General features: G+C 55.3%; 1 protein-coding gene across 1 annotated transcript in view; it reads right to left on the minus strand.

Moving 5' to 3' along the window:
* DNAH17 (dynein axonemal heavy chain 17) overlaps positions 1-25337 on the minus strand; it is a 118885-nt gene that overhangs the window by 58581 nt on the left and 34967 nt on the right. Inside the window, exons 17-30 of the mRNA XM_078066204.1 lie at positions 23680-23826; positions 18781-18889; positions 17759-17862; positions 16913-17053; positions 14502-14645; positions 11833-12015; positions 8885-9139; positions 7527-7696; positions 6745-6967; positions 5448-5564; positions 5273-5359; positions 3931-4083; positions 2105-2353; positions 73-195 (exon numbers count right to left, since the gene is read on the minus strand). Of these exons, the coding sequence (XP_077922330.1) occupies positions 73-195; positions 2105-2353; positions 3931-4083; positions 5273-5359; positions 5448-5564; positions 6745-6967; positions 7527-7696; positions 8885-9139; positions 11833-12015; positions 14502-14645; positions 16913-17053; positions 17759-17862; positions 18781-18889; positions 23680-23826 (2205 nt within the window). The remainder of the gene's footprint in view (positions 1-72; positions 196-2104; positions 2354-3930; positions 4084-5272; positions 5360-5447; positions 5565-6744; positions 6968-7526; positions 7697-8884; positions 9140-11832; positions 12016-14501; positions 14646-16912; positions 17054-17758; positions 17863-18780; positions 18890-23679; positions 23827-25337) is intronic.

Raw genomic sequence — 25337 nt, forward strand, 5'->3', positions numbered from 1 at the left:
TGGGCCTGCTTCAGCATCATCCCATACAGAACATACTTTGCTGTCGACAAAAAAAAAAAAAAAAAAAAATACCTTTTCCATCCCAGACTCTTTCACAGCCTTGTCAACGATATTTCGGACCTCATCCTCGTATTTGTGGAGGTTCAGCTGCAGTAAATCTGCCAGGGTGGTCTCATCTGACATTTCAAATTTCACCTGGGGGAGAAATAGGCATGTTCCAGCTAAGGTCATTTGTACTGGATGGACATCTTTGTCCTTTGTGGAGAGCCAGCAGGTGGAAGAAGCTCTGTGTCGCCATTTCCTGGCTCCGTGACTTGGGTGAGCTACTTCTCCAGGACTTGCCTTTCCTCCCAGTAACACTGTAATAGCAGAGCCCATGTGTAGTGCTTTGAAGTGTTTCTCCCAAGTTCCTGCCCACCCAGACCTCAGAATATGACCTTATTTGGAAATAGGGTCTTGGCCGATGTTAAGGATCTTGAGATGAGCTCATCCTGGATTATCCACGTGGGACCTAAACAACGGCCGTCCTTATAAGAGGAGAGGAGAGGAGGATTTGAAATGCACAAGGAAGCCATGTGGTCGCAGAGACAGAGATTGGAGGGATGCAGCCACAAGCCAAGGGATGCCTGGGGCCACCACGAGCGGGAGGAGGCAGGGGACTGTCCCCAGGAGGCTTCAGAGGGAGGGACCCCTGCCCACACCTCGATTGCAGACTTGCAGCCACAGAGCCACAGAAGAATACGTGTCTGTGGCTTTAAGCCCCTCGTTTGTGGTTCTTTGTTGCGGCAGCCCCAGGATGCTGACGCCTTAGGCTCGGGGATTAATGCTCCTGACGCTGTGTTATTAGCAGGCATGGCTGAGTCTCGGGCACTGTGCTCTGGTAACAGTAGCAGGTGCCCAGGGCTACCCAGGCCTCACAGCCCTTCGACGACCCCTCTCCTGCAGTCTCGCCATCACATCGACATTTCCAGGTACCGGTTCTGAGCCCCCATGGAGACTGGTTTAGCTAACTGAGAGAATCAAGTGTCTCTCCATCACATTCGGGAGAACATCTGTCTGGGTTCCACTAAGTCCTCGGCTGGGACATTTTAGTTGCTTTTTCATCACCGGCTGGGGGTCTCTCCCGGGGCGCCTGGATGGGGCTCACGAGCCTGCTGTCCGGCTCAGTGCTCGAGCACTCCAGACAGCCCAGCCCTTCTGCCTGTCTTGTGTTTCTCTCCCCCAAGCCTCAAGCCACACTCCACATGCCCCCGAAGCCTTTTCTGTTCTTCCCTCCCCTTGGAGGCCACGCCTCCTCTAAACTCTTAGAATCTCCACTGAATATCCTGCTCAGCATCCTAACACGAGCATCGCACGTGCTGTTCTTCTGCTTCCCTGAGGGCGGAGGCTCTATTCTCCCTCTCTTTGTATCCGTGGCACCTCTGGGGGGCCTCTCTGCAGAGTAGCTGTTCAATAAAGTTTTGTTCAATGTTTGCTGACAGTGGGGAGTGTTCCCATTTGCCTCCTGGGGATGTCGATGCTGGTAACACCCCCTCCCCCACCTAGGGGATACCCCTGGGAAAATTTGGGCACTAGGGCTTTGTGCTCCTGGGGGGCATGGGGAAAGCCAGGGGAGATGTTCATCCAAGCCAGAATTCCTGAACCCTATGGACAGTCAACCTACAACCAAAACTGGCTACATAATTTCCAGTGCAAAATGAAAATGATGGGGCCCTTTGTTAAAAAAATTATTAAGAATTGGGGCGCCTGGGTGGCTCCGTCAGTTAAGCGTCTGCCTTTGGCTCAGGTCATTATCCTGGAGTCCCAGGATCGAGCCCCACGTCGGGCTCCCTGCTCAATGGGGAGCCTGCTTCTCCCTCTCCCCCCTGCTCACGCTCTCTCTCTCTCTCTCAAATAAATACATAAAATCTTTAAAAAAAATTATTAAGAATGCCCAGATGGCAGCAGCAGAGCACTCCAGCCAGGATGGGTGCCCTCTGAGCGCAGCGCCCTGTGTGACTGGCCCAGGTCACAAGCGCCCGAGGCCAGCCCTGCCCACACCCAGCTTCGTCAGCCAAGGGCCAGCCCATCCCACGGCGAGGCCGGCCGGCGCCAGGGGTGGTACCTGGGTGGCCTGCATGAGCTGCTGCCAGTGGCGGTCCCGGATGGCGGGGTTCTGCAGCTCGCTCACGGCGCGCAGGGATGTGATCATGTTCTTCACGGTGTTGTCCAGCCCCACGAAGGCGTCCCAGCTCTTCATCTCCTTGTCCAGAGACCTCACGTCTTTGGCAAACTTCTTACAATCTATGTCCATCTGCTCAACGTTGATATCTTTCCACTTGGTGGTCTTCCAGTTGTCGATGCTGGTGTTTACCTGAGGGGAAACACTCACTGAGGGTTGGGGAAGACATCTGCGTCCCCTTACTGCCGTGGCTCCTGGGGCGCATGCAGGACTGCGGACAGAGGGTGGTACGGTGGACGGACACAAGGGGGGAAAGCCCAGTTGCAAAGATACAACTCAAAAGTCAGCAGTTCAACTCTATTTTGGCAGAATCCCATGGAGGGTGCTGCTACCACTCACCAGGACCCAGGCCCCTCTACTCCGTCGTGGGGCCATGTGACCTGCTTCGACCAGGGAAACGTGAGTGACGCCGGGAACTCTGGGGCAGAGAGCACTTAATTGTCGGTGCTTGACTCGGAGCCCTGGCGGCCTTGGCAGTCACGGAAACGCACGGGGCTACACAGCCTGGAACAAGGGGCTGCCCAAGGGCTGCCTGGAACCAGCATGTGGACTTTGCATGAAAGAGAGATATACTTTTCTTGTGAACTACACGGAGGTCTTCTTAGGGCTGTTTGTTAGTGCAGAGTAACCTAGCTTCTACTGACGGATGACCATGTATTAGAAGAAGCTCGAGGACACAGAATCTCCCCGGGAAGAACCCTACCAACAGTGGAGATGGAAGGCCACAAAGCCTGCGGTCTTCAATTTGATGTGGGCTGGAAATGGACGTGAAGCTGGGATGGACGGAGTGAGATTGCTGGCACAGGTGCTCGAGGCCCGGAGGCCCGGGCTGGACAAGCCTACTTGTTGCATAAACGCAAAGAGGGGCGGCTGTTTACAAGAGACCGGCCTTGAAGATGCTAAGACACGAAACCTTAATGCCCTGTGGGCACCGAGTCAGTGGCTCTTTTAGGTTTTAGCTTATTCTGTATCCTGTTTTCATAAAAGTGTCCTGGGCAGTGTGTTTTGGAGGATTTTCCTTGAAATATTCTAGCTGTAAATGCTAACTCCTGGGAAACGTAGGCTTTATTCTCTAGGTCTGTGCGGACTGTTGTTTATCCAGGGCACGGGCAGCCACCCGTCCTCTCTGGCTTTACCGACTCTGTTCCGGAATGTCCCTCACACACAAGAGACTCGCGTTCAGCTCCTTGTGAGAAAGTAACTATCAAGAGGCTCCGGTCTGTCCTCTCTCTCGAGGACAGAGCTTGTGACTCGGAGACGCTCTCTTTCCCCTCTGTAAGAGGCTCAGTGTGGTCAGAAGGAAGACATGTCCAACATTTTACTATGATGTACTGAAAAAAACAGGACAAACGGAGAGGCGGAGCATGCTCGTGTGCGGGGAGAACCCCGATCAACACCAGGAGGGCAATGCTCCCCAGAGTAGCTCACGGAGAAAATCCAGTTCTGTATAAAGTCATAATGGTTTCTCTTGGAGGGGAGGAGGATTTGACAGAGATTCTGCAGTTCGCTGGAGGGAATAAGAGGGAAGAGCTAACATCTCTCTGGAAACGGGGGAGCTGGGAGGAGAGGCCGGCTGAAGCCAACAGGTGCCCGAGCGCTACCCTCCTTTCCAAGAAGAGTGTGACCTAGCGCCTCCCCTCACCCCCCACCCTGGGTCCCCGCAGTGCTGGCCCGCCCCACCCACGCCGGGAGACTGCCATCGCCCTCACCATGACGATCATGTCCCAGAGCTCCTTCAGCAGGCGGACCTCCTTGTGACAAGCTTTGAGCTGCTTGTAGTCTGGGACCGTGACTTCGAACAGGCTCCCCGACTTGCACAGGGCCTCCATGGTGCTCTCCATGGACGCGATGCTCTTTTGTTGCTGGGGGCGGGCGAGGGGGGCGGTCAGCAGCGTGGCTCACGCTCAGTGCTGGCCTCCCTCTTGCCCTCCGCCGCCTCCCGGTGGCCCTCCTCTGCGTCCTCACCGGCCAGGTGCTGTGTTCTGACCCCGCGCACCGACCGGCGGGAACTGTGCGCCCGCCCCCTCCCGTCTTCCAAAGCCCCCTGTTTCTGTCGCACGGCCAGCGCGCCGGCTTTGGGAGTTCAGGCGTGAGAAGTGACTTTAACGGGCCTGGCACGAATGCCCGATTTCCTCCGGAGAGGTTCAGGATGGCTCAATTCTCACCCTGTTTTTTACCTTATTAAACATTAAGGAGGTAATGCTTGGTTGCTTTGAAAATGAGAAGAGTCTAGATAAGAGGAGGAAAGCAAGAGTCACTCCAAACCAGGGGAGTGAGAGTGGGGGCTTCGGGGTCGAGTGTGTGAGCGTTCTGTGCGTGTGTGCACGCGCGCGTGTGCGGGATGTGAAGATGGGCTCCCTGTGTGTGCGGGCGGCTCCAAGAGGGCTTTGGCACGCACGGACCCGGTTCCTAAACAAGCTCACACCGGATCTCTGCAGAACCCAGCCCGGGCCCTGTGGGCTCCAGGAGAGACCATGCGCCTCCCTGCGGGGCTGGGGGAGTGGGATCTTTGGGAATGGTGGCTTCGAAGCTGTTGAGAAGAGCAGAGGCTGGGGGAGGGCACGTGCGGGGGACCCTGAAGGGCATTTTGGGGTCTTTGTGCTCACGCCCGCGTGCCTCACACGCTCCCCTGCGAGAGGGTTGTCAGGCCCAGCCCGGTGGTGCTCGTACGCTGGACGCTGGTTGTGGACTTAACATCGGGAACAGAAGGGGACATGGTAGGGCTCGGCCACGCGCTGCACATGGGGGCCAGGGAGGGGAAGACAGCGGCACAGAGGTGAGTGCCAGGCCGGGTGACAGGGAGCCACTGGGTGAGAAGGAGCCAGGGACGAAGGAGGCACAGCGGGGCTGAGCAGCTGGGCTGGATCGCCGGGCTTGGGGTGTGTTCCCACGCCTGGGACCCTCGGCCGAGCCGCACCCCACAGCGCGGAGGCCACACGGGTGTGCGTGGACACCTGTGCGCACGTGCGGCCCCGAGGCCAGGCCCCTCGGGGCCAAGGATGAGAGCTCGAGGAGAGGCTGGGAGGGCACCGGGGTCCTTGACCGACCTACCTTATTCAGGGACTTGTAGGGGTCGGGGTCGGTGAAGCTGAACGGGGCTTCTCGCCGGAACTTCTCTCTGAACTCCTGCTGCTTGAGCTGTGGGAGAGGTGCCCGTGTCACCCTCCCCGGCGACAGCCCGGCCTCCCGGGGGGCAACACGGCCCGGCCTGCCAGGGCGGCGCTACCTCGAACTGCTGGCACTTCCGCCGCAGGATGTTGACCTCGTTGGCCTGCAGGGGCGCCACGTTCTGCTTCACCTGGATCGCCAGCTTCTTGGTGTTTGTCCACTGCTCCGGCAGCTCCTACAGCGGACAAAGGCCACGGTCCCTTCCTTTCCCTGTTCCTTTAAACGCTTTCCATCGTGAAATAGCATGGACTCACAGGCAGTTGCAGATGTAGCACGGAGAGTCCTGTGTGCCCCCCGCCCCGCCCCCGGCGCCCCGGGAGGCGGACCTTCGACAGGTGCAACCACTAGCCTGTCCCCCATTTCTGTAATTTTGCCAGAATGGCTTTAACAATCAGATGGGTTTTTGTGCTTTCAAAGTTGTCTGCACTTGAGCAAATATTGGACTTCTGATCACAAAATATTTTGAAGAGAAAGAATCCCAGCCCACGAATTCTTCGCCCACAAAACAAAGACAGGGGTTTCCCTTTCCTCTATGATGAGTTAACATTCTGTGGGCGGCGGGACATTCAAAGCCCGGTTCACGCCCGTCGCCCCTGGGCCCGGCCGCACACCCCTCACATCCGCGTCCTCTGCTGGTCCTGGGCAGGGCAGCAGGGGCGGCCACCGGCCTGGTAGCAGGACCCCGGGCAGCGCCTCCCGGCTCCTGCCCGCCCTGCCCCGCACCCCTGCCGTCCCCCCTGCCACAGGGTCTCGGCCCGGATCCAGAGTAGGGCAGAGAGCTGAGAAAGGGATGAGGGTGACCCTCCAGGGGGTGGCGGTCTGTGGCTTCAGGACCCTTCCCCTCCTCCTTGCCACCTTGCCTGGGCCAGCCCTGCCACACGCACCTTCCAGGTCAGGGAGCTCCCGCAGCAGCTGGCCCCTCCCTCGGCCTCACTGCCATGTCCCTAACCTCCGCAGGGGCTCCGCTGACCCCACTCTCGGTCCACCGCCCCCCTGCACCCAGGGTTGACCCGTCCTTGGGGGCAGGTGTGGGATATGAAGACATTTTTAATTCAACAATTCAATGGAGGAACCACCGGCTTCACCCTAGAGGCCACCTCACTGTCCCTTCCTCTGCAGGGAGCCTTCTCCCACCTCGACATTCCACACGGATCCCTGGATCCACAGGAGGAGGTCTATCCTGCGGGTCTCATGTGAGAGGCCTTGTCCCCGGGCACAACAGCCTGGACTCCAGTTGCAAGGCCCCCGGCACTGGGCTGGCTCCCCGCCACCCTCCCCGGACAGCCCCCCACGCCCCAGCCCTGGGCTGCTCCCCCCCCGCCCCCCCGGATGGTGGGTGCCCGGCCACTGTCCACCTGCTGCTTCAGGTGTGTCTCTTCCGGTATCTCCTCCCCGTAGGTCTTGAGCAGCTCAATGGTTTGCTTCAGGGGCTCAAACATGTTGTCGGTGGCCACCTGCCTCTCCTTGACCTTCATCAGATGACCCATCACCTCCACGAGACCGTCGTAATCTCCCTCCTTGAGGGTCTTGGTTAAGCCCGTCCTGGCGACTTTCATGAAGGCTTCCAGGTCAGCCAGGCTGTTGAACGAGAGGCCCCCGTGAGGGGTGCCAGCCTCCATGGTGGGGGTGAGGCCTGTCTGGGGGGGCGGGGGGTGGGGGGCACTCCCCAGTTATACTGTGGGGCCCTGTTGAGCAAGGGAGAGCTCCTGTCCTCTTCAGGACACCTGCTCTTGACCCCCACCCTGCGCCCCCCCAGCTCCACTCCAACTGGCCTCCCGATGGGAGCTCAGCCTGCACTCCCTCCTGGCCCCTCGCGGCCCTGACCGCCGCCCCTGACTGCGCGGTCACCTGTCTCCTGGCGACACGTCAGGGGGCCCTGCTGCCCTCGCGGCTCCAGACACGGAGGTGCTCAATGAGTAGGGCCCACGAAGCCCGGGGCGTCCACTCACAGCCAGGTGACTCCTGTCCACTGGGACCCACCCTGGACGGGGGCGGGGGGGGGCTGCTGACCGCGACGCTGACCTTCACCCCCACGCCTGCCCGGCAGGAGCACCCCGCCGACACCATGAAAGTGTGTTTCTCCTCGGGCGAGGTCACGGTCGGGACGGCAGGATGGGCTGTGGGGCTGGGCACCCACCTGTTGACGACGTGGTCGCTCAGGTGTCGCTTGAACATCAAGCTCCAGCGCTTGATGATGTTGAGGAGGGCCTGCTTGAAGGGGCGGCAGTCACACTGAAGCCAGCCGTTGAACACCTTGGTGTTCTCACACTTGGACACTTCCTCGTACAGCTTCTCGTAGGAATCGATCTGGAAAACATGGCCGCTGCTCACTGTCGGGCCGCGGTGGGAGGAGGGCGGCCCTGCCCACAGCTTACTTCTTCTTCTTCTCCCAGCTCCCCCAGGACCCCTGCAGCCCCGCAGCCCAGCCCCTGTCGGAAGGGGACGGCCTCGGGCAAGGCTGGCTGGGCTTCTGAAGAATAGGCCAGGAACTCAAGAGGTGATCGTGGTCACGGCAACCACCGGGCGCCCTAAACTCAGCTCTCTCCACGCTGCTCTGCATTCTCCGGGCTCTCGGCTCCGCCAGCTGCCCCCCCACCCGCCCGTCTCCCCCGTGGGTTCTGCTCACGGGCGTCTCTCTCCCACCGTGCATGGGGAAGGGGGAGGTGTGTGTACTCGTTGTCTTGTGTTCTATCTTTCTGATGCTCTGCTGCCCGGGCCTCACTGACCCTGCTGGGCCTGCCCCTCCCAGGGCTGGCGGCCTCCCAGAGAGAGCAGACCACTCCCCAGGGAGCCCGTCTTCCGTATACAAACCAACCCAGAGCCTGCATCCCAACCACCCTCTTTGCACTCGGGGCCAATATTTCCCCATCCTACTCGCCCCAGGGCCAGGGACCAGACAACAAGGGGCCGCCCCTACACCCCGGAGTCCACCAACATGACTCCAACTCGCCAATCCCAGGCCCTGTCTTTCCTGTGAAAACCACAACATGGGCCGTGGATCCCACCTTCCCTCTGTCCCTCTGCCTTGGGACTGACCCTGGTGCTTCCCCCGTGGCCCTGTAGGGCCAGGCGTGCCCCCACCTCCTGGAACCCGAGTCACAAACTCTCTCCCATGGCAGTCATCTGCTCTTTTGGGAGGACCAGACCAGTGTAATAATAAAACCCACATTTAAAAACCATTCACCCAGGGCGCCTGGGTGTCTCTGTCGGTGAAGCGTCTGTCTTCGGCTCAGGTCATGATCACAGGGTCCTGGGATCGAGTCCCACATGGGGCTCCCTGCTCAGTGGGGATCCTGCTTCTCCCTCTGCCCCCCACCCCGCTCATGCTCTCTCTTTCCCTTTCTCTCTCTCTCTCAAATTAATAAATAAAATCTTTAGTCTTAAAAAATAAAAAATAAAAACCATTCACCAAGGTTTGAATCAAGCCCAGTGAGCAGCCCCCACCCCCCGGGGAGGGGGCAGGAATTGCAGGGGTGAGGAAGCCTGCACACACACCTGCTGCTGGAACTGGGTGAGGCTGGGTGGCGTCTTGGAGAGGGTCTCTTCAGCCCGGGTGTCCAAGTCCTCCGGGGTGACGGCGTGCCCGTAGATCAGGAAGTTCTTCATGAACTCCTGGGGGTCGTCCATCCAGAGGTAGGAGTACCTCTCGAAGGAGTCCTGGTACTCCTCAGCCTCCTTCATGGCGCTGATGACCAGGTTGGACATCTCCTCCCTCATCTCTATGAGGTCCGTCATGTCTTCCAGGTCTGCCTGCGAGGGGGCAGGAGAGAAGCAGACCGGCGAGCGTTGGCCTGTGGTCACGGCTTCGATTGGATGTCTCCACCCTGGAGGGTGTCTCTCTGCCAGTGGAAGTGTTGCTAACCTCTCAAGATGGAAAACAGAGCAATTTGCCAATTGGCCATGTTCTCCCGAGAGAAGATTATGTTGAATGTGACTTTTGTCCGGCAGACTCGAGGATGGCTCGCACACTGATTCTTTCATGCAAGAGTAACTTGGCACCTGCTGTGTGTGCCACATGAGGGGGTGGGTGCTGGTCACATGGAGGGTGTGGTCCAGGCGTGGGATTGGACATTCCTCAAAAAATCACAGACTCTGAGCCTTGCTTTAATGCGTAGCAGGGAGGAGGTCGGGGAATGTTCCCTGAGGAAGTGACCATTGTTCTGAGAACTGATGGATGGCTAGGCAAAGAGCAAGAGAAACAGCAAAGCACATGCAAAGGCCCTGCGCTGGGAGGAAGCAGATGTTTGAGGAACTAAAGGAAGTCTACCATGGATGGCTAGAGCAGGGAACTGGGGAGGCCTGATCTGGACAGAATTTTTTGAGTTTTGAGCGACAGAAAACCCAACCCAAGTTGGTTTAAGCAACAAGACAACTCACTGAGTCATGGAACTGGAGAATCTCAAGGTGGGGTGTGTGTATTCATTATGGTTTTTATTTTCTGTATCTTAAGATGCCTTGACATCTTAAAAACTCTTGCTGGCTGGGAGATACTGCCCTTCTGGGGACTAGCCAATTCTGAGAGAGAGGAAGAGCTCAGAAGGGAGCATACCCTTCACACGCAAACCAACCAGCCCTGAGGCTACACCTGCCCCCCTCCCCTCCCCCGCCCCACCGCTTTATCCAACACTCCTCCTATCCTAAGTGGCCCAGGGTCAGGTACCCGATAACTGCAGGTGACCCCTGGAGCCCAGAGCCGCCAATTAATGCAAACTGGCTAGTCCTTAGCAGTTTCCCCCACCTGCCTTGCCTTTTCCTGCAGAAACCTCTGGAAAGGCTCTGGCCTGGGCTTGCCCCTCACCCCCACGTCTGCACCTGCTATGACCCCGTGTGGCCCCGCACTGCCTGCCAGGCCTCTCGTTTCTATGGGAACTGTGAGCAGCATTAACTCTTCTCTCCACGGCACTGACCTCTCCACACGGCCACTCAGCCACCTCTGCAAATTAAGATCCCACGGGCTCAAGTGAGGCTGGTGTGGGGCGTGCACAGGCTGGGCTATGGCATGATCGGCAGGACCCTTGTCTTGCTCTGCTCTGTCCTCCTCCACGTGTGTCTTCATCAGCAGGTGGATCCCCTCAGAGCTCAGGGGGGCTCAGGAGCTCCAGACGTGCATCCTGCCAGAGCCCGGAGCACACTGGGTCCCGTGTCCATACCTGAGCTGATCTCTGGTGACAAACTCTATTCTGGACCCTAGAACGCTTCATCCAGGCACATCCCCTTGGCCTGACACCGTCTGCCTGGAAACCCCCTCCCACCCTTTCAGACTCAGGCAGCGTACGCTCAGCTGATCGGGGAAGCTGTCCTTGACATTGCGAGGGATTTCCTCTGTGCACTCACCTCACCGTGCACACGCACACACGCACACACGTGTGCAAGGCTCACACGCACACACGCTCACACGCACACACGTGTGCACAGGCTCACACGCACACACGCTCACATGCACACACGTGTGCACAGGCTCACGCACACACGCTCACACGCGTGCACAGGCTCGCACACGCACACGCTCACACACACACACGCATGCACAGGCTCACACGCACACACGCTCACACGCACACATATACCTTCCTCCCTGATAGTATAGAGCCTCTCGTTGTAAATGTTGCAAATAATTCACGCCTGTTATTATCAAAAATCTCAAGCAACGCAGAAGTATTTGAAATCAAAACCCCTTTGCATCCCTTCGTCCCAGCCCCCTCCCTCCCTACCCCCTTCCTGCTGGAGAAGTGAGCACTCCTAGCAATTTGGAGCGTATCATTGGAAGACAGATTTTTGTTTGTTTCAATGAATGAAGTCATATTCTAAACACTGTTCCACAACTTGATAAACCATAACCTGCCGCCAGCGTCTCCCCACCCCAGGCTGGGGTCGGTGACTCATGCAGACGCTTTGTCCGGTCGGGCCAGCGTCTGTTGAGCCAGCTCCCCTGTTTGACGGCACTTAGGTCTTTTCCAGGTTTTGTTTCACTCTTACAAACAACGCTCCGACACACACACCTCCAAAGACCTCCCTTCGGAGAAGCAAAACTTCCTATGCCTTTTGTGTCCGGAGAATCCGATCTGTTTTGCTTACAGGTACTTCATGTATCGACGGTACCTGGAGGCGCAAGCCAGCGAGGACACGTTTGTCAAAATGCCTGTGTGCTGAGGGGACGTTTAACTGTGAGCATTTAACTCACAGAAACAAGGGAAACACCAGGAAATGGGTACGAGCGCGCTCTGGCCAGCAGTGGGAATGAAAACCAGGCCGACTAGGAGAAGCCAGTCTGGGAAGAACGGCGGGATTTCCGGAGTGGGGAGGGAAATGCGGTTTGGGGTCCTGAGGACCTGATAGACACCCCTGGGCGGCTCCTCACACTCAGAGCCATCGGCATTTAAAAGGTAACTGACGGGGCACTGCTGAGTTAGGAAGGCAGCTGGAGCAAGGGAGCCTGGACTGACCTTGTAGCTCACTTGGCCCTTGGCCAGCCGGGGGATGAGCTTGGCTGCGTTGTAGATGTCATTGATCAGGCCCTCAATCAGCGTCAGGAAGCCATGGTCCGCGCCCACCTCCAGGGATGGATGGAAGACCAGCCCGTCCTCGTCCAGCTCCATGCGGACCTCAAAGAGTGGCGCCACGCTCTCCTGAAACAGGCCGGCCCGGGGTCAATGCCTCGAGCTCGGTGGAACCACTCCCAAGGCCCTGATGTTCTCTCGAGGCATGCCAGGGCTGACTCAGGCTGGCTGGGGCCACCTGGGAGAGCTCACTTCGCCGGGGGCCCCCGAGCAGGGCCCAGAGAGGCTGGAGGGGGCCAGTGCACGCACGGAAGCGCAGGGGAGAGCCCACGGCCTTGGTGCTGAGCTGTGTCCGCTCGCTACTTACCAGCCGCGTGGCCGTGGGCAAGACACTTGCCCTCCCAGGTTCCCCAGATACATAACATGAGGATAATCATTTTACAGAACAGAGACACCAACTGTCCCCATCTCTTGGGGTTACTGTGAGGACTAAGCCAGTAACATAGGATGCGTGGGAGCGGCGGCTGGCTCACTCCCAGGCGCTGGTGGGGTCACGGCTGGGCAGGATGGGTGTCGCCGTGCTCTGGAAAGCACAACGCTCACGTCTTTAGTTCTAGGGAGTTCCACTGTGAGCATCCCCGCCGCATAACTAATTGAGAGTGAAACAATTCCGCCATAAAAGATAAAATCACTGGTTGATGGTTTGGTTTCGGGTCTCCATTGACAAGGTTCTGGGAGGCACTCACGTTTTTATCATACGGTCGAAATCTCAGCTAGCCCTCATAGTGGATGACAGCGGATAACAACTACGTGTATCGGCCTGATCGAAAACACGGTGGGGAGCTTTCTGGGAGAGTGAAACAAGACCGGGTACAGCCAGATTGCACGCTAGACTATCCTGGACCCTGAGGACGCATCAGTCACAATGCGACAAAGCTCAGTGACAAAAGCATGACAGCGTCGGCTTTCTCCTGTTGTTTCCCATGGAACGTTGGGCGCGCATCCACGTCCACGAGACAATATGCCAGGGAGGAGCACAGGTACCATGCTCGGTTACCAGTCTGCACCCAAGTATTTGGAAAACGGATGCCTTTCATCACGAAGGAAGACATTAAGTATTAGTACTATTCATTTTTTTCACGTTTCATTGTGATCTTTTTAATGTCTCTCTTTTATTTTTTATTTTCATGGCAAAATTGCCTCGCGACCAATTCATTGAGCCCCGAAAATGACTTGCTGTGAGATGCTGGAGCTGGCCAGGAGGCAGGCCGGCTTGCAAGTGCTCCAGAAAGGACAACCCTCACAGCCACGGGAGGATCCCATTCGTAAAGTGGGTACGCACAGTAACCCTGTCTGTTCCTGGAGCCCCCTCGTGAGGCTGCGAGGCTGAGGGTGCCGGCCTCATTTGTCAGGTGACCTCATGGAGGTTAGTCCGACACTCCAGTGATTCTCAAAGTACGGGCCAAGGCCCACAGGTGGTCATGAGATCCACTCCACGGCTACTAATCTTCCAAACACAGTCCCATGATGGCCCCATGGGCGGTTGACTCAAGAACCCACTGGTTTTTCTCTATGACCAAGGGATGGTGTTTGCTAGCGTCCAAGTGAATTGTTAAGTACACAAAGTCAATCATCACAAACTCAGATGACCAGGATTTTCTAAAGCCTCTCCCTCAGGGGTCTGCTCCTGCTGCCAGGCCCCTTGCAAATATGGGGACTCCCTGGGATTTTTGGAGAAGGACATTTTATCATCAGGGCATCATCATCGTTTTGATTGTGACTAATTAACTATAAACTCCTGAACTTGCTGACACTTTGCATCATTGTGGGTTGCTTGATGAGTCTTGTGGTTGGTAATAAGGATGACTTTCATCAACAGAATTTCAGGTCTGTGATTGTCTGGTGACACCTGGCCTTTGAGACACATGCACTGGGCTCAAGCATGAATCATCCATCCTCTGCAGCTTGTACAAGGGCGTCTTGCTGTCCTCCCCCACATCTTTCCTGCGGGTGTGCTAGGTGGGCTGGGGGATCTTTGATTTCTCCTACTGGCAGTATTCAAAATCATTTGGGAATTATTGTAATGAAAAAGACATGGGTGGGAGAGGGCTCACCCCCATGGAAAATGCTGGAGAATGCCAGAATGAAATTAACCAGCACATCCTTTGCTGACCTGCTTTACACTTCCATGGACCCCACGGACCCCTCGGACCCCATGAGGGTTGAGTAGGTTAGTAGCTGATGTTGCTGACAGGAGGGTACCCCCTGCCCAATCCACTTGAGTAGGGGACAGTGGTGCTTGCTTTCCCTCACCTGGCAACGAGGTAGGACCATTTATGTATTCTATAGCCAATTTATGGTGCGGTAGATTGAAGGTGACCAGACGTCCTGAGTGCTGGGGACTAAAGAGAGTCCTGGGATACAGGACTTTCAGTTTTAAAGCCAGCACGTGTAGTTCACCCTCTGCAGGTTCTAATGTTTGGTTATTTGTAACATGATAGCCTGGTCTTTCGTCAGGAACCCGCAAACTATAGATTCCAAGGTAGACCTTATCTTATCTTTATAACACCATATTTATAGCACAAATATATGCATATCTTATATTTATAACTCACATCCAAGACCATGTTGTCTATGAAGTAATTCAGAGATCTGCGGATGAAATGGTCAAATTCATCCAGGACCATGTTGTCAACATAGTTGACGTAGTCTTTCCAGGACTGGCTCGTCGTATCTGCTCTGAACAGTTCAGCATTTTCCTGCAAACAGGACCACACAGTCAGCTGCTGTTTCACAGGGTCCCCCGCTCACTGCTTGACCAACTCACTCGGCGACTCTCTGGGCTACTCTTGTCCCTGCTTACATACTCCAGACACACAGGGCTGCTTTTTGCTTCTCTAATGTGCCGGGAGCTTTCCTTTCCTATGTCAGAGTCTTTGCATAGGCTGCTCCCTCCCATTATTGCCAAGTCTGGCTTCTTCTAGATTTCAGCCCAAATGTCACCCCCTCACAAAGGAAAGCCTTCTTTCACCACCCCCCATTCATCTCAGGCTTGGCTTCTGTCCCTGCCTCTCATCTGTATTCCCTCTAGCAATCCATTATTTGTGCCTACCATGGCACAGATGACAACTGTGAATGATTTTATTTATTTGTGTCTAGTCTGTACCTCCCTTTGATGTCAAGCTACATGAGGACAGGTGTTGACTGTCCTTTCCACCATTGTGTCTTCAGCATGCAGCAGGAGGCCTGGGACAAAGCAGGAGCTAGTGAATGGATGGATGGGTGGGTGGAATGATGGTGGACAGATGGATGGGTGGGTGGGTAGATGTGTGGATGAAAGGAGAGATGAATGGATGGGTGGATGGATTTGTGGATAGGAGGATAAATGGATGGATCGGTGGGTGGATGGGTGGATGAATGGATGGATGTGTGGATGAAAGAATAGATGAATGGATCAATGGATGGATGGATGGACGTGTGGATGGACGTGTGGTTGGGAGGATAGATAGTAGATGGATGGATAGATGGATGGGTGGATGGATGGATGAGTGGGTGGATGTATAGATGGGTGGATGGATGGATGGATAGATGGATAGATGGATGGATGGATGGATGGATGGATGGATGGATGGATGGATGGAAGAGTGAATGGATGTGTGGATGAGGGGATGGATGAATCCGTAAGACACCGAGTGCCACAGGGAACACAAAGATGAATATGACCCAGTCTGCACCCTCACGCAGTTATCTTCTAATAGAAGAAAGAAGACACAGGCTTAAATAACTTCAGTGCAAGGTAGAAAGAATTGGTTTAAATAACTATCATGTGCATAGAGGACTCTGGCAAATATGATGACAAAGCCTTGTCTTGTCGGCTTACTGGCCTCTACTTCTCCTAGGCTCCTGTTCCCTGCTGCCCTGCCTCCTCGCCTGTCCTGGGGCTGCACTGCTGTGCTGTGAACCTTTCCCTTAGCCTAGCCCAATTTATCTCTCCTGTGCCCTGTTTCCAACACACCCGAGAGCGTTAACAGATTAATCTGTTAATTCTTCCAAGTAATATGTTTGCATTTTAACATTTTCATTTAGTGGGACCTTCTGGTACCATGGCAAAGGGGGAAGGAAGAGGATCTGAAAACAAGACAAAATATTTTTTGGTCCAGTCAAGTCACTCCACTGGGGCAATGACCTTCCAAGCAATGGCTGGACCGTGAGAACAGCCAGGGACACACCTTCTACCAGTGGGGCCCGCAGGCTGTCTGGGGGTGATGACCCATCATTGAAGTCCACATCCATGATTTGTACCAAGCACTGGGAAACCTCCCCAAAAACTGCCCTGAAAATATCTTGAGCTCAAGGGAGAATTTTCTCTTTCTAGGCCAATGCAGAACTCCACCTTTCACATTTGCCTCGGAAATGAGCTAACATGCGAGCTGGATAGAAACGGCTGCCAAGTGAGGAAGGCGTGAGAACCCCCACACTGGCAGGAACCCAGGCTGCACTCCCAGGGGTGCCCGGCGAGCGTCTGGCCTCCTCCCTCGGCACGTGCCAGCAGGGACAGAGGCCCACCGCTGCTGACCCACGCTCTCGGCAGCACAGGACGTGTGTGCTACCACACCATCCTGATTTAAACCATGCACGCACATTCCATGTTCCTCACTTGCATTTACATGCTTTGCTTCCCCCTCACACTCTGGACAGGAAACCGTGAAGGACATTGGATACCCACTCAGCGCCCGCCCTCACACCGTGTATCTCAGGGAAACAAAATGTGTTGACCTTGTACAGAGATGTCACTTGCCTATACCGATTTTGTGCAGGGTAGGGACTGCAGACCCCTTAGCACGGAGGAGGGCAGACTCATCGCAAGAGTGTCCGTTTAGGATAGTCTGCTTCTTGAAAATAAGACTCCTGGATTAAAGATAGTAGAGTTTCCGTGACCCTAAAGCCATTTTTATGGCATCTCTCGTTCTTCCTCTTCTACTAACAGTGAGTGCCCCCTCGAGGCCCGTTGTGGGCGAGTCCTTACCATGACCATGGCCTGGATCTTCAGGCCGGCCTCCTTGACCGCAGTGTAGCGCCTGTTGAGGTTGACCACCCTTCCGTCCAAATCCAGCAGGGCCTCCTTCTTATTGTCCTTCCTCTCAAACATTGGGTTGGCTGACCAGTCCTGCAGGGAAAAGGTGGGAGTGAGGAGAACATTTGGGGAAAATGCCTGTTCTCACGGCTTCACTGCATGCTTGTCGATGCGAATGTCCTTGTCCCTTGGAGAGGCCTGGGGACCCCAGAGGGACAATTGAGCAGAGAATCTTGTTTGCCTTAAAACCAGTCAGGGGCTCGGGGTGGCCAGGAGACCGCTGGAAGGCTTTACCCAATCAGGCCCAGAGGAGTCACCCTGGGAAGGCGCCTGAGCTGAGGGGTGGATGGTCAGAGCTGGGCGGAGGGTCCTTAGCTCCAAATAGCAGGCCCAGTAGGGACGAGTCCCTTTTGTGGGGGCAACAGAACTGCTGTGGGGGATTTTCCCCCATTTTCTGGATTGGGCTTGAGTGAAAGTCACCTCGGTGCTTCACTGAGCGGGGCTGAGACTCCGTGTACCTTCCCACCCCTTGTCCCCGGCTCTGGCCTGGCACAGAGGGGACCCTGCAAACACTCTTGCTGAGCTCAACAGAACAGAACAGACCTGAATTCTGCAGACTGGCCTGGGACTTCCCTGCCTTGGGGCCACCTTGACATTGTTGTGTGGTCCAGAGCCTCAAACAGCAAGTTCCTGCTGCCTTTGGCACTTTCTGTGAGCATCTCCGTGTGGCCCCTTTTCCCTGGGACCCTCTCCTGGGCCTCCGATGAAGCCCTGCTCCACGCTTTGCTGCTCACTCACCTTCATGGCCTGAGAAATCCCATCTATATTCTGCTTCGCTTTCTGTATCCTATTCTGCAAGTTTTGGAGAATTTCTCGCATCTCTTGAATATATTCTAACACACCTAAAATATAAACATAAAGGAATCTTACAAAATGAACAAATCGTAAAAGGAGAACTTCTCTTGGGCCGGCTGAAGGCTCATCATAATGAGACAGCTCTTGGAAAATACATCTACTGCTCATCCGGAGTTCCCCGAATGCAATGCTGAGCAGGACTCCCTCTCTGGGAGCAGGACTTCCTTATGCCCGAGTAGGTGGGTCATTAGTTCCCCCGGGGGGCCCCGCATCCCCTGCGGCCCTGCCCCTCCAGGCACCAGCAGAGCGCTGGGGACACATGACTGGTCTCAGCGCCCTGGGCTGCAGCAGCTGGAAAGAGGTGCGTCCTTGGACAGCAGTGACAAGAAAAAGCACAGACTTCTTTGCACAGAAAGTCCAGGCTGACCCTGGTTTCAAGGAGGTGGACTATCCCACTTTCTCACTGAGACAGTGAAGGCAGGGTATGGCCAAAGAGGGCCGAAAAGATGGCACAAGGCAAGTCGCAGGTGCTTAGAGAGCCTCGGAGCTGATGCCCACCCAGAGGTGGGTCCGGGGGTGAGGGAGGTCAGGGAGGAGGTCTTCTGCCTCATGGGCACACTTCTTTCTGCTTCTCTGACACCCACCCTGGGCCTGCCCGCTGCCCCTGCGTGGGAACCCACCACGAAGCCCCAGGCCCCACAACCCCACTGTGGAAACTTCGGGACCCTTGGAGGTCCCCAGGGGTCTTTGCCTGATTCCTTTGTAAGTGAGACAAATGGTCTCTTTGGGCAAGCGGGGGGAACCATCCTTTGGCCTTAAACATAACCCTGTTGGAGTCAAAGTGGACCACCCAGCCGGAAGGCAGAAGCAGCCCCTCGCCTGTGTCATAGGACAGACGCTGGACAGGTTGGACACTCCCTCCCCCCCAGGTTGAACCCACGGTGAGTCGAACGTGGCCTTGGTACCTTCGCTGTTCCAGAAGAGCGTGGTTTCAGCACTCAGTAGTTTGACATCGATGTCTTCCAGTTCCGACTTTATTAGTGGAGATTCTACTTCCATCACCGTGGTCTTTATCTGAAACACAAAGGCTGGGGTTTCAGGGCCTTCGTTCCAAATCCAACCGGATTTAAAATGGTCTCACAGGAAGGGTCTTATTACGTGGTACCAACCAAACTGATTGCAATTAGTGTCATTTAATTGGGAATTATGTATAAATCAAATTCCAGGAGACTTCAACTTGCCAAACTATTCTTATCACCAAGGGTTTAGGCATATACTTCACTCTTAGTTACCCACGGTATGGGGTAGAAACAGAAGGAAAGGTGATCATGGGACGGCAGGGAGTGCGTAATCCAAAACTGTTTCTATTTGGCTTAGAAAGAAACAGACACGGGTAGCTGGAGCATGCCTGGGCTCAGAATCTCTCCTTGGTCAGAAATCCCAAATGTGAAATTTGGTTACATAAAGAAGATCCAGGTCTGCAGGGAAGCTGTTCAAGTTGTTTGTGGATCGGAGCGACGGTATGGGTTCTGTAATAGTCTTGATCCAGCTCTACCCTGCTCCAAGAAATTAATTTAATGCTTTAAAAAACGTCAATTCACAAACCAAGGGGGGAAAAAGGAGAAGGAAGGTGTACCCAGGTTTTATAAATTATTCCTTTTTTTTTTAAAGATTTTATTTATTCATTTGAGAGAGAGAGAGAGAGCATGAGCAGGGAGAGAGGCAGAGGGAGAGGGAGAAGCAGGCTTCTCGCTGAGCAGGGAGCCCAATGCGGGGCTCGATCCCAGGACCCCGGGATCATGACCTGAGCCAAGGGCAGACGCTTAACTGAGCCACCCAGGCGCCCCTAAATTATCCCTTTAAATCACAAGCACCATTTGAATTTTGGAATATCCTTCTACCTAGCAACATTTTTATTTTATATAACTTTTCAAGGACACCCCTACTTTATAAAGTGAAGGATGCACATAGAATTAAAACTGTACGTGAGATGCTGACCATTTGCCTTTCAGAACGACACTTTCCATACATTTGGTACTGTCATACGGTGCCCTGCCATCCTTCTCCCTCAAGTGTTTTCGGGGATCGGGAGGGCAGAGAAATAAAGCTTAGAACTTACGACGAGTAGAAACAGGACAGAAATAAGAGAGAGCATCTACAGAATCACAAAGTGAGCGAACATGAGATATTGACTCCACTCATCAGAGTTTAGATATTAAATAACTACCACAGGCCGTGGTCTCCTCCCCATTATTAGTGCCCTCGCTTTGAGACTGTATCCCACGCGAGACCACTTCATGACGTGCCCCTTTGGTAGGGTTAGGAACTAAATCCTGTGAACGGAGTTGCAAGGAGCCCTTTCTGCAGAACCGAACCAGCTGGGAAAGATGCTGAGTCCCTGGGGACGGGCAGGGACGGCAGGTGTGCTTGGGCTCAGCACCCGGGGCCAGCCCAGCTGGGCCACTGCGTCCCGCCCACAACTCACGTGGATACTCGGCGACTCGGGACGGCCACTCATTCATTGCCTATTTCCCCCAGTGACAGCCCAGAGGAGCAGCCGAATGTCACCGTGCTGCTGGGATTGCCAGAGTAAACAAAGCTCCTGGTGAGAAGATACACGTACTAATATGTACGTCCTGTGTATTTTTTTAACAGCCTATGTTATAAATCCACACCTCTAGGGCTCTGGCCCCAGAAGTGTGATGTGGACAAACTGCACACTCGCGTGGTCCCTCGGACACCCCAGCGGATTCCTCAAGGCACCACAACCCCCTCTCTAGCTCGGACACGAACAGATGCGAGCAGTCTGCAGGCCGGTGGCGTCTCTTGGCAACAGAAACCACGCTAGGGATGCGAAGGGCCTGGGGAGAAGGGCTCCAAAGAGGGGAACCGGGTCACCAGGAAGCATTACCGTGGGCACCCAGCCCCGGGCCTGACTTCCCGCCTCCCCACCTAGTCCAACATTTGTATTCACAGAGCGGCAGGGCTCACGGCTGAGAAACGCGCTTCTCGGGGTGGACAGCGATGCGTGTGGCCGGGTTTTGTTTGGAAATACAGAAGTAGAAGATCAAACTTTTTAAATTTTTTTATTTTGAAAAAAATATTTATTTAAGTCATCTCTACACCCCACGTGGGGCTCGAACTCACGGCCCCGAGATCAAGAGTCGCTCGCTCCTCTGACGGAGCCAGCCAGGCGCCCCAAGATCAAATTTTTTTAACTCGAAATAAACTTGGTTGGACTTTTTTCTTCTGGTTCACCACCATGGGAAGTCTGCTGCTCTGAAAAGAGCCCACGGACGTTTTTGGCGCCGCCGCGGCTGGGAGGGGCTCCCGGGCGGGCGAACGCGAAGGTCTCTGAGTCTGAAGATGGTTGCTTCCAGGAAAAGCAAAGTCAAGGAAATGCACTTATGGCAGACACTGCTATTTTGTAGTTGGCTGCACAAATAAGTGAGATCATTAAAATTTTATCCCGAAAAATGAGATTAATGAAAACGAGCTTCTTTTAGTTTCTGTTGAACACATTTTTGTGACGTCACCGCCATGCCCTAATTCGTGGGATGGAGTAAGGGACGGATCGGTCGTTGATTCTTTGCTGGGCGACACGTGTTGGTGGCAGGGCGGTGATGACCTTTGACAAATCTATGTGATGGCGCGACCTGGCCTGCTCCACTTTGCCTTCGCTTATCCCAGCGTGTTCTTGAAGGAGGTCACTTCTACCAAGGGCAGGGGGCTTCCTCGGTCTCCCCAAGGCCTCGCTCGTAAACCTTTGATGATATTCCCACTCCTCCCTTGGTCGGCACCTGAGGTGGGCACCAGATTCCCGGGCTCGGGCAAATGCATGGTACTAAGTGGCCACCATCCCCCGCACGAGATGTTTGGTAAGCAAGCCCTGGATCCCAGAAGCGCCCTTTGGACTCACGGCCTTCCTGCTGCTGTTTCTTGCTGCCGTAAGGGAAGGTGCGGCCATGCTGTGCTCCCGGGAGCACCAGCTCAGATGCAACTGGGCAAGGGAGCTGGGGAGGGGCAGGACAGCAGGGGGGAGAGCTCCCCATCCACGTGCGGGATGGACCTGGGCATGTGGTACGGGGCCCTACAGGACAGGCCAGGGAAGGCAGCAGACACACGGCCCTGCGGCTCTAGGAAAGGGGCCTTCGCGTCAGGAATCCGTGAGCAGAAGCATCTCCAGGACAGAGTTGAGACACAAAGCACAAGAACAAAAATAATAACATTCCTGGCCCCAGACAGTTGTCCAGTTGGGGGCAAGCTGGCTGCGAGAACCATCAACCTTCTGGAGCTAGCTCAAACCGCGCGAGGGTGTGCAGAACGAGTTAAGGTCACAAACAGGAAACCCACAGACTTGGACGCATCCGAAGGAGCCACCGGGATGGGACCCGCAAAGTCCACATCCATCCTCCTCCGTTGCTGGGGGCCTTTCTGGCCGCCGGCTACGCTCCCCGGATCCCTTCCTTCTGCAGTCTGTGCTTTTGCCCTTCTCTGTTCCTCCGCTTCCCCAGGACTCCCACCTGAAGGAGGCTGGCATCTCCTCCAAATTCCCAGGGCTCCAAGGAGAGGGAATCTTGTGGGCCCCTTGCTGGATTAGGTGGGGGGGGGTGTCAAATGGCTCCCCAGAGACATCCGCATCCTAATCCCTGGGATCTGTGGCCATGCAAAAGAAAATTTTTGGGGGTGATTCAGTTAAAGACCTTGGTGCCGGGAGGACATCCTGGGTTATGGGGGGAGGGGCAATGCAATCACAAGGTCCTTAGAAGAGGGAGGTGATAAGGTCAGGGGGAAGAAGGAGGCAGAGGCTGGGGGGGTGGTTGTCATCTGAAGGTGGAGCAGGGAAAGCTGTGGCCTTGAGGAGGTAGGAAGGGCAAGGAAGCAGAATAGCCCACTGGAGCCTCCGGGAGGAAGCAGCCCTGATGACACTTTGAGCAGAAGGAAACAGATCTTGGACTTCTGACCTCCAGAACGGGAAGAGAGTAAATGTGGGCCATTTGAAGCCACGCAGTCCGTGGTCGATTATGGCAGCGGTCCCAGGAAACTCATGCAGAGCCCACATCCATCTTAATCCGCTGTGGCTTGGGCGGGAGTGAAGAGGGATCTGCAGGTGGGGTCTGTATGGAAGGGGGTGCCTGCCACGGTCCGCGGTGGCCTGCGTCCACGCCTCTCTGGGCCCCCTTCCAATTACCAACCCAGAAGGGCGTGTCCCCCAAGGCCAGTCAGTTACTCTTATTCAGAACCAGCCTCTTCACAATTCCTTGTGTCAGGTCCCCAGCTCTGATTGAAAAGGGTGGAGCCCAATGGGGGCCTGAACTCACAACCTTGAGATCAAGACCTGAGCCGAGATCAAGAGTCTGATGTCCAACCGACTGAACCACCCGGACAGCCCTGAAAGGAATTGATCCGCAGAGCTGACGTGCACCTGTCCCCGCCCCAGGCCCCGATCTAGCCTACCTCAATGGGCAGCTCTCCCCCTCCACCTCCCCACTGCATGGTGCTGGGAAATTTGTCATCCTGCCCAGATTCTGGCAGATGCCCACCCCGCTACACGTTAATGGGTATAATGGAATGACTTTGATATGACCTGGAGCAAAATACATTTAGGAGAGTAAAGCCCCTCTAAGCAGTCATGGAGCTAGAACATAAGCCAAAGTCCAATGGAAGTTTCCATCTTCAGCTGTTCTGAGTTGTCATCATTTTTGCTGCCCCCGTGTGCCTCAATAGCCAAGTGGCTCGAACCACATCTCGACATGAAAAGTACTCACTCTCTCTGTTGCCCTTGGGAGATCCTACACCTGCGTTTGCTCTAAACAAAACCCCAAACTTGGCAAGTAAAACGAAACAAAACTATATCAGCTCACCTCATTGTACCAGCCAACGATGAGTTCCAAGTTGCCCACAAACTTCCGGAAGGTTTCATGTTGTGAGAACAGATTCTCGGCGCTGCTTGGAATCTCTTTCTGTTGCTGGAAGCCCAAGTACTTGACTTCTCTCAGAACTGCCACCAGCTGTAAGCCAATGAAGGTCACAGAAGACATCAGGGCATGACCCCAGTAGTATGGCACTCAGCAACACAAGGGAAGGTCACTCCCTGGTCACTCCCTGTTCTGGGCACACGCTCGCCTCTTGGCAACCAGGACACCAGACTCTCCCCGTCGCTGCCATCAGGCTCGCTGGACACTTTGGAGATGTGCATGCCGGCGAGTCCCAGGGTGTCATTCCTCTGGATCTGCTCTCACCCCAGTGACCTCCCCCAACCCGACCCTCAGACTCCTGCATCCACCTGCCCACTCAGTGTCTCCATTCGGATGTCCACATGATGTCTCAAGCCCGACGTGGCCAGAGCAGAGCCGCCTCGCCCCACAGCCAGCTCTGCCTGCCCCCTCCAGCTGATGGCAGCTCTGTCCTTCCAGTTGTCCAGCCCAGATATGCTGGGGCTGGTCCTGTCTTCCTCGAAGACTCTATTTCCAACCCACCCAGAGTCTCACAGTCTCACGGGCTCTATGATCAAAATCCAATCTCCCCTCACACCCTGGTCACAGCCACGCTGGTCCAGGGCCACCACCTTCTGTGGTCTTTCTCCTGGATTAAGGCAAAAGGCTCCTAACTGGTCTTCCCGTGCCTACGCCTGCCCCCCCCCACCGCCCCCAGGCTATTCACACACAGCACCTGGAGGGATCCTTGACATACAAAGACCACCTCAGGGCTCGCCTCTGCTCCCAAACCTGCCATGGCAGCCACGTCACTAAGAACGAAAATCCGAGTCCCTTCCATGGCCCTACACCTCTCAGCGCCGTGTCCTCCGCCCTCCTCCACTCCCTCCGTCACCTCCTCTCCCGCCAACATCTGAAACTTCAGCCTGTGCCCCACCCCCCAGCTCTGTTGAAGCCCCTTAAACCTGCCCCTACTCATCATCACCTCCCCAGCACTGCATCCCTTACCACTGCTGTTAACACTCATTTATACTCCCTCCCGCCCCTCTCCCCTCCCACCTGCCCTCCCTTCCTCCCTCCCTCCCTCCCTTCCTCTCTCTCTCTTTCTTCCCTTCTCCCCATCCTCCTCCCCCAGTAAGAGGTAAGTTCCAGGAGGACAGAGATTTTTGTCTGTCTGGTTCACTAATTTATTCCAAGCACATACCCAGAGTAGGCGCTCAGTAAATATTTGTTGAATTTTTTAAAAGAATGAATTTTAGTGGAAGAGAAGGTTTCAGAGGAAACCTCACATCTGCCTCCCTGATGTCACTGCCGGGGTTCGGAGCGGGGCAGGAGCAGGGGCCTCCTTGCAGGAATCCCGGCCACCCCGCCTCTGCCTTCGGAGCAAGGCTCAGCTACCCAGGTTTTAGCCCTGGGACGCAGGCCCCGCGGCTCCCGCGTGAGTTCTCGCCACCTCGCCTGACTTAACCGGAGGGCCCATTAGTTCATATTCTGCAAAGACCTTTCTTTGTGTGTTTCTGTCAATCCTCAAATTGATGTTTCCCCTTGGGCTCCCACGAAAGGCAGCCAAGCTTTGAGGGAGTGTA

The sequence above is a fragment of the Halichoerus grypus genome, chromosome 2 (genome assembly GCF_964656455.1).
Source record: "Halichoerus grypus chromosome 2, mHalGry1.hap1.1, whole genome shotgun sequence".
NCBI lineage: Eukaryota > Metazoa > Chordata > Mammalia > Carnivora > Phocidae > Halichoerus > Halichoerus grypus.